Source organism: Gouania willdenowi, chromosome 9 (assembly GCF_900634775.1).
Source record: "Gouania willdenowi chromosome 9, fGouWil2.1, whole genome shotgun sequence".
NCBI lineage: Eukaryota > Metazoa > Chordata > Actinopteri > Blenniiformes > Gobiesocidae > Gouania > Gouania willdenowi.
In genome coordinates this window covers 40,204,927-40,216,741 of record NC_041052.1, presented here as the reverse complement: position 1 = coordinate 40,216,741, position 11,815 = coordinate 40,204,927, and the positions used below count along the sequence as shown (strand labels likewise).

General features: G+C 35.2%; 1 protein-coding gene across 1 annotated transcript in view; it reads left to right on the top strand.

The window, feature by feature from the left end:
- Positions 1-4,632: 4,632 nt before the first annotated feature.
- pdlim5a (PDZ and LIM domain 5a) overlaps positions 4,633-11,815 on the top strand; it is a 95,301-nt gene continuing 88,118 nt past the window's right edge. The window contains exons 1-2 of the mRNA XM_028456503.1: positions 4,633-4,772; positions 5,952-6,152. Coding sequence (XP_028312304.1) covers positions 6,054-6,152 — 99 coding nt within the window. The 5' untranslated portion in view covers positions 4,633-4,772; positions 5,952-6,053. The remainder of the gene's footprint in view (positions 4,773-5,951; positions 6,153-11,815) is intronic.

Below are 11,815 nucleotides of genomic sequence, written 5' to 3'. Positions count from 1 at the left end.
ATATCTGAAGCAAATGCAGTGCAGACTGTTTTTTTTTTTTAAAGGTCCAATTGTTAAGGCACAAAATACATTTTCAGTTGCACTTTTAAAAAGAAAAATAACTATTATGCAGTTTTGTATTGTTTACTATAGAACCATAATTTAAATGAATAGGCTTCTTCATTTTTATTATTCCTTTATTTATTTCATTCAAGATTTATTTTTAAATTTGCATTGTTTTGAATAGTTTTTAACAATGAAAAATAAAAGGAAAATAGTACAGTATTTCCTAGTTTTTTTTTCCCCCAAAAAATAAAGGAAATTTTTTCAGTCATTTAAGTACAGTCCCATTTTGTAAAATGAATCGTGAGAGAATCGTATCGTGAACCCAGTATCGTGAATCGAATCGTATCGGGAGTTGAGTGAATCGTTACATCCCTAATTAAAACATGACAAATTGTACACAAGAACACACATTTGATGATATGATAATGAATATAATAATTGCCATAACACCCTCTTATCTCCTTTCCTATCCACCGTTCTTTAACCCCTGGAAGTGTTTAAGTGGCGGCCATGATAAAAGAGCGTTTGAATTGTCTGGCCGCTGTAGGATTATTACGTCATCTAGTGGAAGTGCGTCTGATCGTCAAAACAAACGTGATCACCTTTTCATAACTCCTCTCCTAACACCTTTCCTTAACTCCGTGACGTCTTCCACGGGGTTATAGAAAAGTGGATAGGAAAGGAGATAAGAGGGACTATTCAGATGCAGACCAAGTCTTGGGTATTACAACAGTCAGGTTCTGTTTGCTTTTAGTTGTCTTTAGCGCTTGTTGTCCGCTTTTTGTTTTTCTGACTCTCTGTTTGTTCTGTTTTCAGTTCTCGTTCCATGTGTTAACTCTTGTCTTTGTGTTTCCAGGTATTCCGGTTCATGGCTCCTCCTCCCAGTGATGTCATTGTGTTTGGGTTGTGCGTGTTTTCCACCCAGGTGTGACCCATTCCCAATCAGGCCTCCTGCATTATTTAGCTGAGTGTTTGGACAATGAATGATGGCTGTTGATGTTCTAATCCCTGGTTTCCTCGTGCCTCCTTGTTTCTCTTTACATTTTTGGTCGTTTTTTTTTGTCATTCAACGTAGACTTTTATATGAAGTTCTTTCTCGCTGTGCTTGGGTCATCCTCAACTCCAAGGTATGACAGCAACACGATTTCAGGGTGTTGAATGGAAGTTACATTTTAAAAGTCAAAGATTGAAATCATAATAAAAAATATTATGAAAAATAATTTAGCCCATAAGAACAAATGAGATGGCTTAAAGAAAAAGAAAAAAACGTTAGGAATATGACTATTATGCAGTGCTGTTGTGCAAAAAGTATTTCTGCAGTAGGTTGTTTCCAACGCAACATGTACTTAAATCTGAAACATGACTGTGTATTAAAAATACAATGTACTGAAGAGACATTTAGCGTTTACCCAATTCTTAAGGCCCAACGGGACACGACTAGTACGTGGGTATACGTGTGAAAGCAAGGCTCTGACCCTGAAAAAGAGTTGTTTGACTCTACAACCTACCATGATTAGTAACAGGTCCAACCCTAACGCTCCAGTGTGAAAACCAAAGTTACCAGTTACACTCAAATGTCCCATCTTCATGTTATGTCAATGAGTACACATCTAGCACTGATGTGAAGACAAACTGCTGTTATGACAAGATAATCCAACAGTAGGTCAGTGTTTTATTTGTATGACATTTATATCGATATCTGTAACTATGCAAAGCCATTATTGATCTTTGGTCTAAAAAGAGCCTGGAAAACAATCACTGCAAAATGAGAACATTTTCCCTGCCTTGTGGACATGAATAATGAAGCAGCTGATAAATAATCAATGTACAGTGTGGTTTCGTCTTTGGCACTAAACGACTTAGAGAGTCGGTGTCAAACTCATTTTAGTTCAGGGATCAAATACAGACCAGTTTGAGCTCAGTTTTTAGGTTGAAAAAGAGCAAATTCAACATTAATGTGCTGAAGTTTGCACTTTTCCATATTAATGATAATGTATATGAGTCCAGCTTTTATTTTCACTTCGATTTCCCTGATTTTGGGGAAATTTTGTGGAATAATTTGAGGAAGATTTGCCAGATTTTGTAAAAATTGAGTTCTTTCAACAATTTGAGATTAAAAATGATTGCAAATATTGTGTCAGTGTTTTTATGTCATTCTTAACTTTGTGTTTGTTTAGTCGACAGTGATTCCCTTTTGTCCTATTTTTGTTCTGGGTATTCCCCATGATTTCACAAAGAAGTAAAAACTCTTCTGTGCATCTGTTTACGAGACTCAACATCCCACAATGCAATGAGGGTGGATATAAAAACAATTTTGATCTTTTTTGAGTAAATTGTTGATTAATTGATCTAAGAGGCCGATACAATGATTATAACTAATAAAAAAATTATCAGGGGAGCAGCTTGAAATTTCTTGTTTGTCAAGGTTTAAAATGAAAGAGGGAAAAAAAACATTAAATATTAGAGTATAAATGTAAGAATGCAGGTGAATGATAGGCTTGTCACTGTACGACCTTGATGGTTGCACTATTTGTGGTTTTGATGTTGATCTGGAGTTTTGCTGCATTTGAAATTGCATACTCACCCAAACGTACTACTCACCCTAACGTACTTCTCACCCAAACGTACTTCTCACCCAAACGTACTGCTCACCCAAACGTACTGCTCACCCAAACGTACTGCTCACCCTAACGTACTGGCTCACGCTAACGTACTGCTCACCCTAACGTACTGCTCACCCTAACGTACTGCTCACCCTAACGTACTGCTCACCCTAACGTACTGCTCACCCTAACGTACTGGCTCACGCTAACGTACTGCTCACCCAAATGTACTGCTCACCCTAACGTACTGCTCACCCTAACGTACTGGCTCACGCTAACGTACTGGCTCACGCTAACGTACTGGCTCACGCTAACGTACTACTCACCCTAACGTACTGCTCACCCTAACGTACTGCTCACCCTAACGTACTGCTCACCCTGACGTACTGGCTCACGCGGACGTACTGGCTCACGCGGACGTACCGCTCACCCTAAAGTACCGCTCACGCTGACGTACCGCTCACGCGGACGTACCGCTAACGTACCGCTCACCCTAAAGTACCGCTCACGCTGACGTACCGCAGACGTACCGCTCACGCAGACGTACCGCTCCCACTAACGTACCGCTCACGCTAACGTACCGCTCACCCTAACGTACTACTCATAATAAGTGTGACTTCTAAATAAGTATGTAGTGCGTTCACTTTAGATAGTATGGAAAGATAGTATGTGAGAAATACCAGGATGTATACTATCTGGGGACATTTTTTAAGTATGCACGGTGGGCACACTAGTCATACTCAACCGTCCCATGATGCATTGCAAGCAGAATGTAAAATGGTCCTGGGACCGGCTTCAAGCTAAAAATCAAACTTCCCCTTTTCAAATAAAAGCATCTCTTTTTGTTTTAACTGTTTTGTAAATAAGGCTCTTATTTTGAAGTTCACAGGAAGTTTAGTCAGTAGCACGATCTCTGAAATGTGTCTACGTGAGTTTTTTGGATCAAATGAGCACATGTTGATATTCTACTTGGTCACTTTCTCACTTCAAATGTTTTCAGAACTTTCAAAGTAAAGGTGGAAAATCAACAGAGATATTTAGCCTCAGTGTGAACAAGGTTTTTAACGCTGTTGGTTCCAAATCCATCTTGGGAAACTTGGAAATATACTTCAGTGGGAACACTTTATTATCATTATTAGCGTTAGCATGTTAGCAGTGACCTGTGGGACGTATAGGTAGGCCTTGATCTGTTGATGACTGGTTTCACTTTAAATCAGGGTTTTTCAACCTTGAGGTTGCCTGAAATGTCTAGTAATAATAATAATAATTAAAAAAATTATATTTTAAATTATGTTTTAAAACTTGGTGGTGCCTATCTCCAGCTCTCATTGTATGTTAGGTGGGGTACACCCTGGACAGGGCACCAGTCAATTTAATTAAATTATTTTTTACATTGTATTTTTATTCATTCATTTTGCGCAATTTAAAAAAAAAACAACCTTTTTTTCCCATATGAAAACCCCACACACAATCTCAAATAATAGTATTTTTCATTTTCATATTCTGAAATACAAATCTATTTAAGATAAAATGCAGATTAAAAATACCTGAGCTGGTGCATATTGTTACTTTGTGCACTAATACTCATGTTTACTCTGCATTTGTAAAACAAACACGATCAGAAAAACTAAGTTTAGAGTAAAAACAGTCTCTGGGGTCACCAGGAATAGTGATATAAACAAGAAAAAGTTCTAGAACCTCTGCTTTAAATGTTAAATGACGCCGTCGGCTGCAATGAGCCCATGTTCCCAAAATATCTGAAAGATAACCCCCCCCCCCCCCCCCCGCTATTTTCCATAATCCCCAACCATCACCCCTCTATCCATCACAGCCCCCCCCGTGTTAGCCCCTCCCCTCCATATTATCTCCTTCATTCCCCCCCCCTTTTATACTCCACCCACAGATGGTTTCTCCTCCTCTTTCTCCTCCCACATAACCTCTGCAGTCTTCCTGCCCCCCCCCCACACACACACACACACCCGTCATTAACTGGTATATAAGAGCATTGCATCTTTCTCTGCCTCTCTCACACACACACTGTGTGTTTACTAGACCAAAGGAAATACACTAAACCGTCCTGACAAAAAAGGCTTTTTATTCTTCTGTGGAAATCCAGTTCAGAAGGTACATTTTATATCAATACTTTTATAAGTATGTGCTTGATATGCTGAGTTTTATGAAGGGAGCTCACGCACAGTATTTGTGTTTAGTTATAATCTAGTCAGATTATGTATTCATATCATGCTATCATGTAGTCAAATATATTTTCTACTAATGTTCTCCTGCTTCTATATATTACCTGCACCAATACTTCCTTAAACATTTGTTTAATCTCATTATTTTCTAATATATATTGTTACTTTTTTAACAACTCTCCAGTCTATTCTCTATTTTATTTGTATCCCAATTAAAATATACATTATGCATTTTTATAATCATGTGTTTTGTATGGAAGTCAGTTGACGCCACTAATAAAGAATAAAAAACATCACCACCGAAGGTCATACTTATGAGTTGAAACTCATAATTATGAAAAATAAAGTCATAATTATGTGATAGAAAGTCATATTGTGAGAAAGCACGTTACATTTATGAGAAATAAAGTCATAAATTTGCGATAGAAAGTCATATTGTGAAAAAGCAAGTTACATTTATGAGAAATAAAGTCATAATTATGAAAAAAAAGTCATAATTATCATTAGAAAGAGTCATAATAATGAGAATGAAGTTATAATTATGAGACAAAAAGTCCTGGTTATGAGATAAAATGTCATGAGATAGAAAGTCATAGTTATGAGAATGAAAGTCTATTATAAGATAGTCATTTATGAGAAATAAAGTCCTAATTATGAGATAAAAAGTCATTTATAAGAATGAAATTCATAATTATGAGAATGAAGGTCATTACAGTATTATGAGAGTCATCATTGAGATACAAACTGTTACCATTCTTAATTACACTACTAATCAATACTAATTAATTCAAAACATATTTTATCTGTTTATTCAGTTTTGAGAATTAAAAACATGGTTCATAGTTTAGAAAATAGTGGAAGTTCATAAATACATCTTTATTGCCAAATTAGTCACATTTTTGCATGTTTCATTGCCAATTTATATAAAAAAAATGATTTTCTCAATTATGATGTATTTTCTCATAATTATTACTTTTTCCTCATCAGTATGACTTCAATAACTCATAATTATGACTTTCCATGGTGATTTTTTTGTATTTTTTTCAGTGGCTGAAACAGGCTTTTATAGTTTTGTCCGACTTGTTTAATCTCAATAATCATTCCTCAGATCTCCAAACAACATTTGACCAGGAGCCTCTTCTTCCTCATCTTCATCATCATTATCATCTTGAAGCTTTTTACCGTTTCATCAGGAATCATCAGAGAAATCATGAGCAGCAACTACAGTGTGACACTCTTAAGCCCCGCCCCCTGGGGCTTTAGGCTGCAAGGGGGGAAGGACTTCAACATGCCCCTCACCATCTCCAGGGTAAGACTCAAACACTGATGCTGTAGATGTATGTAATATGTATAACTCGATTTTATAATAGACTATAGTCAGGCACTGCACTAGCTCCTCCCCCTCAGGTCCAGGGACCTCCAGCACCTGGGAACCATATCTTTGGGGGTCTGTGAAGTTTAGCATTAAATCTGGATGAGACAACAATGGGGAAAAAACCCCCCAAAAAAACAAAAAAAGTTAAAATGTACTGCTGCACAGATCCTTTAGATCAGTAAAATATAAATAAACATTTCCATGCAGTGATTGGAATGTTGAGTTATGGTGAGGTTGCAATATTATCTTTTTATCATCAGCTTAAAAATATGTTACCTGTCTTTTTACTTTTTTTTTTGGTTGCAAAACATTTTAAATTTGCATATTTTTTACCTGGAAAATATTTAAAGTAGCTATTTGACTTTAAGGCTATAGAAACTCGTAACCAGTAAAACCTCTCGTTTCTTTTAAATATGATTTTTTTTTTTTTTTTAAATAAATATTGTTACTTTTCAATAACTTTCTGCTCCTCTTTGATTTTTTTTAATCTATCCTTTTTTTCTGATCCCATTTAAAATAAACATTTATGCATTTTTATAATGTATTTTTTCCAACTTGGGGCTCTGTAAATTTTAGGGTTAAATATCAGACAACTGTGTTACCAACATTTTTACTTTATTTATTTATTACTATATTTTCAAATTGCTGATTTTTTTTTTTCCCTTGTAAAATATTTAAAGTAGCTTTTTGACTTTGAACAGTAAAACCTCTTAGATTTACACTGAACACTAACAAAAAATAAATGTACTTAAGTATTGTACTTATGGTGTATTTTCAAGTATATGTACTTTACTTGAGTATTATTTTTGGGGGTTACTTCTTACTTTCACTGCAGTACATTTAAAAGACAAATATTGTATTTTTACTTCACTACATTTATATAGTTTCCATGACAGTGGGCGGTGGCTGTGCTGAAGGCTAGGTAATGCTAGCAGCTATGATGTACATGCACGCACATCAACCGTATGTGTGAGAGTGCCAGGATGTACATGCTGAACACACACAGAGCCGTTTAGAGAAAGTTGCGACTTTTGTATTGCAATGTTTTTTGTAGCACTTCCGGGTCCGTTCTTTTTCTCTCAACAACCTGTGATGGATTGTGTGCATGCGTGTGAGAGAGAGCCCACGGAGGAGATGGAGGTAGCGACTGGTAAGGTATTTATAATTAAAATATACTAAATGAGTAAAATAATAATAAAAAAAACCGAAACAATATTTATACAAAACGACAACAGAAATGCACAAAAATATACAAAATGATGCCAAAAAACATACATTACAGAAATATACACCAAAAAACTACAAAAATATGAAAATGACTCAAAATACACAAAACTAAATATTTATTTGAAAAACGCACAAAATGACAACAGAAATGCACAAAACTAGGCAAGGCAAGGCAAATTTATTTGTATAGTGCATTTCATACTCAAGGCAACTCAATGTGCTTTACATAATAAAACATTCAATTGTTTAAAATCAATAAGAACATTTAAAATCATCAGTAAAATCAATTAAAATCATCAGTAAAATCAATTAAAATCATCAGTAAAATCAATTAAAATCATCAGTAAAATCAATTAAAATCATCAACATGACCAAAAATCTCTCTCTCAATCATACGAAGTAGAGAAAAAAAAGTTGCTTTAACTTTGATTTAAAAATGTTCACATGTGATGCTGACTTCAGCTCTGCTGCAGTTTGTTCCACTTCTTTGCAGCATAACAACTAAAAGCAGCATCACCATGGTTACTGTGAACTCTGGGCTCCACTATCTGACCTGTGTCCATAGATCTGAGAGACCTGCTGGGTTCATACCTGACTAACATCTCACTGATGTATTCTGGACCAAACCCATTCACACATTTATAACCAGCAGCAGAACTTTAAAGTCTATTCTGAGGCTGACTGGGAGCCAGTGTAAAGACTTTAAAACTGGACTAATGTGTTCTGACCTCTTTGTTCTGGTTCAGACCTGAGCTGCAGCGTTCTGACCCAGCTGTAGATGTTTGATGAAGACCATTACAATAGTCCAGTCTGCTGGAGATAAAAGCATGGACCAGTTTCTCCTGATATTTCTGAGTCATTAAACCTTTCACTCTGGAGATGTTCTTTAGGTGGTAGAAGATGTTTTTGATTTGATCTGATGCTGAATGTCAGATCTGAGTCAATCAGAACACCAAGGTTTTTGACTTGGTCTTTATCTTCTAAAGATCCAGACTCAGATACTTGCTGACAGCAGTCCTCTTTTCATTGTTACCAAAGACAATCACCTCCATTTTGTCATGATTTAGTTGAAGGAAGTTTTCACTCATCCAGCAGTTTACTTTTTCTAAACAGTCACACAACACCTCAATGGGACCATAGTCATCTGGGTTCAGTGATAGATATAGTTGTGTGTCATCTGCGTAGCTCTGATAATCAACCTTACAGTTCTGTAAAATTTGTCCTAAAGGAAGCATATAAAGGCTAAACAGAAGAGGTCCAAGAACAGATCCCTGAGGAACCCCACAGGACATTGTTAATCTGTCAGATTCAAAGTTTCCAATGCTTACAAAATAGCTTCGCTCCTCCAAGTATGACTTAAACCATTGCATTACTTTTCCATTTAGTCCAACCCATGTTTGCAATCTGTGCAACAAACTTGTATGATCTACAGTGTCAAATGCAGCACTTAGATCAATAGAATGAGAACAGACACTTTTCCTGAATCAGTGTTCAACCTTATGTCATTGATCACTTTGATCAGATCAGTTTCTGTGCTGTGATGAGAACGAAAACCTGACTGAAATTTATCAAATATTTTGTTGAATGTTAAGAATTGACTCAGTTGGTTGAAGACCACCTTCTCAATGATCTTGGCCATGAATGGAAGGTTCTCATTGGTCTATAGTTAGCCAGTATAGAGGCATCCAGTGTTCTCTTTTTAACAGAGGTTTAACAGCAGCTACTTTCAGGGATTTTGGTACGGTGCCTGATTGGAATGAGCACCAACTACAAACTACACCAAAAAAGATACCAAAATACACCAAATGACTCCAGAATCACACTACAATGGCAACAAAAAACAATAATTATACAAAAAATGCACAAAAATAGTCCACCTGAGCATTGATGGCTATGAAATTATACAGCATTTTAGGACAACGTTAAGGTTTTCAAAAGCAGCAATTGAATTGTGGCAATATGAAGTCTGGTTCGCTGAGAATTTCATTAGTTTTTGGTTAGTTTTTGGAGAATAGAACAGTTGTATTGATGAATGCAGCTGATTTATTAACCTCCGACTTCTTACTTTTATGTTTGTAATGTTGAGCCCTTTGAACATTTTTTGTTTTCTCTATAAATAATGGGGTTTGAAGTGGTTTTATTAAACCTAAACCTAGTTAATCAAACAACAAACAGTGTTATTCAGTTGTACTACATACTGTAAACATGTAAATGGTTGTGTATCAGCGTTTTCTTATTTTCAGTTATGGTATTAGGTATTTTTTCAGTTATGGTATTTGGTATTTTTTCAATGCAAATACTTCAGTACTTTCACTTAGGTAATAAAGATGAGTACTTTGTCCACCTCTGATACATCTGTACATCGTCTGATCACACAATAAAAGTACATTTTTCTTTTTTCTGGAGAATGGTATCCCATAAATGTGATGTGGTTGGTACATTAGTGAAACATGGACTTCCTCAGCTGCTTTTTCTCATTCTTCACCCTCTCAGGTCACCATCGGCCTCTGCAGTCCTTTCAACCCCATATTTATTATTTATTATCTATAGCCACAAGCATGCTAGCATTATTCAAATACATTTGCTAAATATTAACCACAACTGACTCATGATATTTAATCTGAAACCAAACCAAACGCAGGCCAAGAACACATAATCAGAGTCATGAACTGATGATAAACTATCACTGGAGAAGATAAAAACCTTTTTAATTGCATTTAAACCATTGTGTTCAGTTCTTTGGAATTTATTTTACTCAAAATCTAATGCAATTTAAACTATTCCACAAAGCTAAAGGTGTTAATATAATTAAAATGAAAAAGCAGCATTAGCAGCCACGTCAAACTTTAATTAACAATTACCAGAGGTGTAGAAAGTACCTGAAAAAAATAATAACTTCATAAAAGTACAAATACATTAACCCAAAATGACTTTGGTAAAAGTGAAAGTCCCCCATTAGAAAATTACTTGAGTGAAAGTATACATATGCCCTACGGCAGTGGCTCAAGTACCCCATTTCTCCTATTTCGGAGTCCATGTACTCCCTTGTTCGACATTTCGCTTATAAAAACTATTTAAAAACAACTATAGATCATAATGATGGAATGAACAAGTGATAAAACACATTTTAAATATTCTCATTTTGTAAATAAATAAACAGTATTTAGTACAGTGGCTACCAACTTTTTTTTGGATCGTGACCCCATTTTAATTCAAAGAATTTCTGGTGACACCAAAGAAATTTTTTCTTTTCTAGAAGTAGTTTTTGATGCTTTTATTTTTATTTTTTAACTGTATTTTAGTTTAACTAGATTCACCAAGTGAAAGTATAGAAATACAGTTGTTTTAGATTATATGCTGTTTTAATCTAAAAAAAAAAAAAAAAAAAGAATAATTCAAAAAATAGTAAAAATAATTTTTCAGAAATTTCAGGCAACCCCATTTAAACTCCAGACGACCCCATATGGGGGTCCAACCCCAAGGTTGAAAAACACTGATTTAGTGGCTCATGAATATATTTATTTCTATAGTTTTTATAATTTTCTGTCATTTCACGCCTGGTGTGGAACCAAGACTGACACTTTGTTAGTCATGAAATATGAAGAAAAAAGAAAAGGTGAACTATTGTCTTGAATGATGAACATTTTGCATAAAAATGCAAAAACCAAGTTAAAGTATATAATTTAACTAATGCTGAGCAAGTTAATGTGTTATTATCGCACAGAGAATAATGTAATTTAATCTTGATTAAAAAAAAAAAAATGTTGCCCAGCACTAATTTTAACTTTTAAATGTATTTGAGTTTCAGTAAAAGTGTTCACTTAAAAAAAATAAGAATACATTTACTTTCTCATTATCCACCTCCGACATCTAATAACCTCAAACTTGACAATTTACCAAGATTTTTCTCCAACTTGCGTTGAGTTCTGCACACGCACACACACACACACACACACACACACACACACACACACACACACACACACACGAGTCTAATGATGAATGGCCACTACATCCTGAGCAACGTTCCCTTGGGATCATTTTGGTTTTGCCATGTTTGTGTTTTTGGATGTTGATACTTTTCCCACTAAATGAAACCATGTGACATCAGACGTAGATATGTATTAGTTAAAGAGTCTGTGTGAGGTAAAACAAGGAAAGAATTGGATCCTATTATTGTTGTTTTTAAACTGAGTAAGAGAAAAAAAGCCTAAATTTAGAACTATTAATGATGTAGTCGTTTAACGTCCTGTAGGTGTTTTATAAACAAACAACTTTAGAATTATAGATACATATAATTGTCCATATAAACTATAAATTGACATATAAACGTCCAATAACTGAAGGGTTGGGGGTTCGAATCCCACTCT